Source organism: Bactrocera latifrons, unplaced genomic scaffold (assembly GCF_001853355.1).
Source record: "Bactrocera latifrons isolate USDA-ARS-PBARC rearing strain unplaced genomic scaffold, ASM185335v1 scaffold_182, whole genome shotgun sequence".
Classification (NCBI taxonomy): domain Eukaryota; kingdom Metazoa; phylum Arthropoda; class Insecta; order Diptera; family Tephritidae; genus Bactrocera; species Bactrocera latifrons.
The window spans coordinates 430,807-432,968 of record NW_017535319.1 but is presented as its reverse complement, the minus strand read 5'-3'; the positions used below and the strand labels follow the sequence as shown (position 1 = coordinate 432,968).

Genomic DNA, 2,162 nt, shown 5'->3' with positions numbered 1-2,162 from the left:
CCACTCCCAAGTGAATGGCAATCAGTGAACTTTCCTCAGTTGCATGAACTTCTACACCTGACTCAATTCTCCAATAAAATTTGACCCAGACTGGCGAAAAAATGCACAATTTCCTCGTATTTTAAGGATTTCTATCGATTCCGTTTGCATATGCAATTAAAATGAACCTATTCGGTCAAATTTGATCCAGTAGTAATACGTTAATGTGCGTCCCTTTTCAAGAAATCTGTTCAAAATTGTTTTGTGAAATAATCTAACCTCTATCAAAGTTTTTCAAATATTAAAAAAGAGACCAGTTTCGGTTATAAAAATATTTCTTTAATAAAATCGACATGAATATGAAATCTTATTGATATAATCTTACATATTTACGTATTTATGTATAAATGTACAAATAAAAAACTCTATTTCATTACTCTGTCCGTCTGTAGCTAAAATTGTAATTATAATACAAATATTTATAAACTAAATATTCCAACGTCACAAATAACAAATCTAATGTAATGTAATTCCACAGTCTTATGCTTGATCACGCCTTAAGTTGGCCCTCTGTAGCCAAAGTACCGAGTGTCACCTGCTCGTTGGGCACTTGATAGCCACTCTTTGGCAGATATTGACGCTTACGTGAACGCGGCCGCACCAACATATGGAGCACACATGCCGTAAATGCAAATATTGCGAAGTAGAAGAAGCTACGACGACCACCGACGTGCTTGAAGATCAGACCGCCCACCAGCGAACCAACGGAGAAGCCCAAACCGTCATCCATGCCAGCCATTAGACCCTGTACGGTGGCGGAAGTGCCCGGTGGCGCTACCGCTGACGCATAGGCTACAATACACGTGTAACACAAAGCATAGGTGCTGCCCTGGAAGAACAATTCCACACCAACCAAGTACCAAGGGTTTGGTATCCAAGCGATTAGCGCGAGACGCATGGCGTAGAAGAAGAAGCACATGGTCATACAATGTACGTAGCCGAGTTTTTTGATAATTTTGCCGCTGTAGAAAAAGAATGGCACTTCGCCAGCAAGGCACTCAGCGGCAACAACACAGCCTTCAATTAACTTAATCTGCGACATAAAGCCCGTTTCGGCCGCCACCTCTTCGAGATGCCAGAACATGAAGTAAATGATGAATGAATCGATTATGCCGGCAATGGTAGCGAATACTAGAAATACAGCAATAGCCGGATGGCTAACCAATTTCCAGACATCCTTGAAAATGGACTCCGACGACGAGAGTTTCGGTAGTTTTAACTTTGAAACGCTCAGCAAATCGAAACCGCTGAAGATCATCATCACAATCAGTGCGGGTGTGAAACTTTTTAGCGCATCTGCGGTCCAAAGGTTCACCGCAATACCGGCCAATAGCGCAGTAGCACCAAAACCGATTGTGCCCCAAACACGTTGTGCGCCATATTTACCCTCCTCCGATTCGCCAAGCATATCGAAGCAGATCGCATCCGAGATCGAGTTGACAACATTGAAACCAATGGTGCCCAGGCACATGAAGACCACAAACAGCCAGAAGGTGGGATTGCCGTATATGCAATCCGTTTGTAATTCTGACGCGAATTGGCACGTGACGTTGACGGTGTTCGAAAAATCGTTGGTATTATTGAAATCAGCTGGAGTAACGCACATATAAGCCTCAATTGGTGCCCACACGTTGCTCGTTAAGTTGAGCTGCTGTGCTGTCGCTATTACGGTAGCCGTAAAGTATGCAACGAAATCAGTGTTATTAGCGGTGCTGATGCTACAGTGCGCGGGGCGCGTTGTGGAGCAAAGTGCGGTAGGTGTTAATATCTAGAGAAATAAAAAATACGAATATAAGTAAATATTTACAATAACAATAACAGCTGTAAATATAAGTAAACGAACACTAATCAAAAGCTTCAGCTTAAGACTGGCTTTTAGCTTAAAGATGCTGGTTGGTTTTTAAGGTGGGCACCTACAGACGTGCGAGTGCTCTATCTGGCAGTATCGAATACCTTTCGGTCTGGGCTAATCTTAAATGGAGTAGACTTTGCTATGATTCGATTTGATTCGGCTGTTACTCCAGTTTTATTTCCATAAAATGCACAATCTACTCGTTTTCGTTAACCGAGCTTGAAAAGTATCTTTAAATGGAAAAGGATTTTTATCTGGTTGTCGTCAAAGG

General features: G+C 42.2%; 1 protein-coding gene across 5 annotated transcripts in view; it reads right to left on the bottom strand.

The window, feature by feature from the left end:
- Positions 1-296: 296 nt before the first annotated feature.
- The window catches only part of LOC108967314 (major facilitator superfamily domain-containing protein 6), a 24,664-nt gene continuing 22,798 nt past the window's right edge, over positions 297-2,162 (bottom strand). For all 5 annotated transcript variants that reach the window (XM_018930627.1, XM_018930630.1, XM_018930629.1 and 2 more), the window contains exon 5: positions 297-1,807. In XM_018930627.1, coding sequence (XP_018786172.1) covers positions 530-1,807 — 1,278 coding nt within the window. In that variant the 3' untranslated portion in view covers positions 297-529. The remainder of the gene's footprint in view (positions 1,808-2,162) is intronic.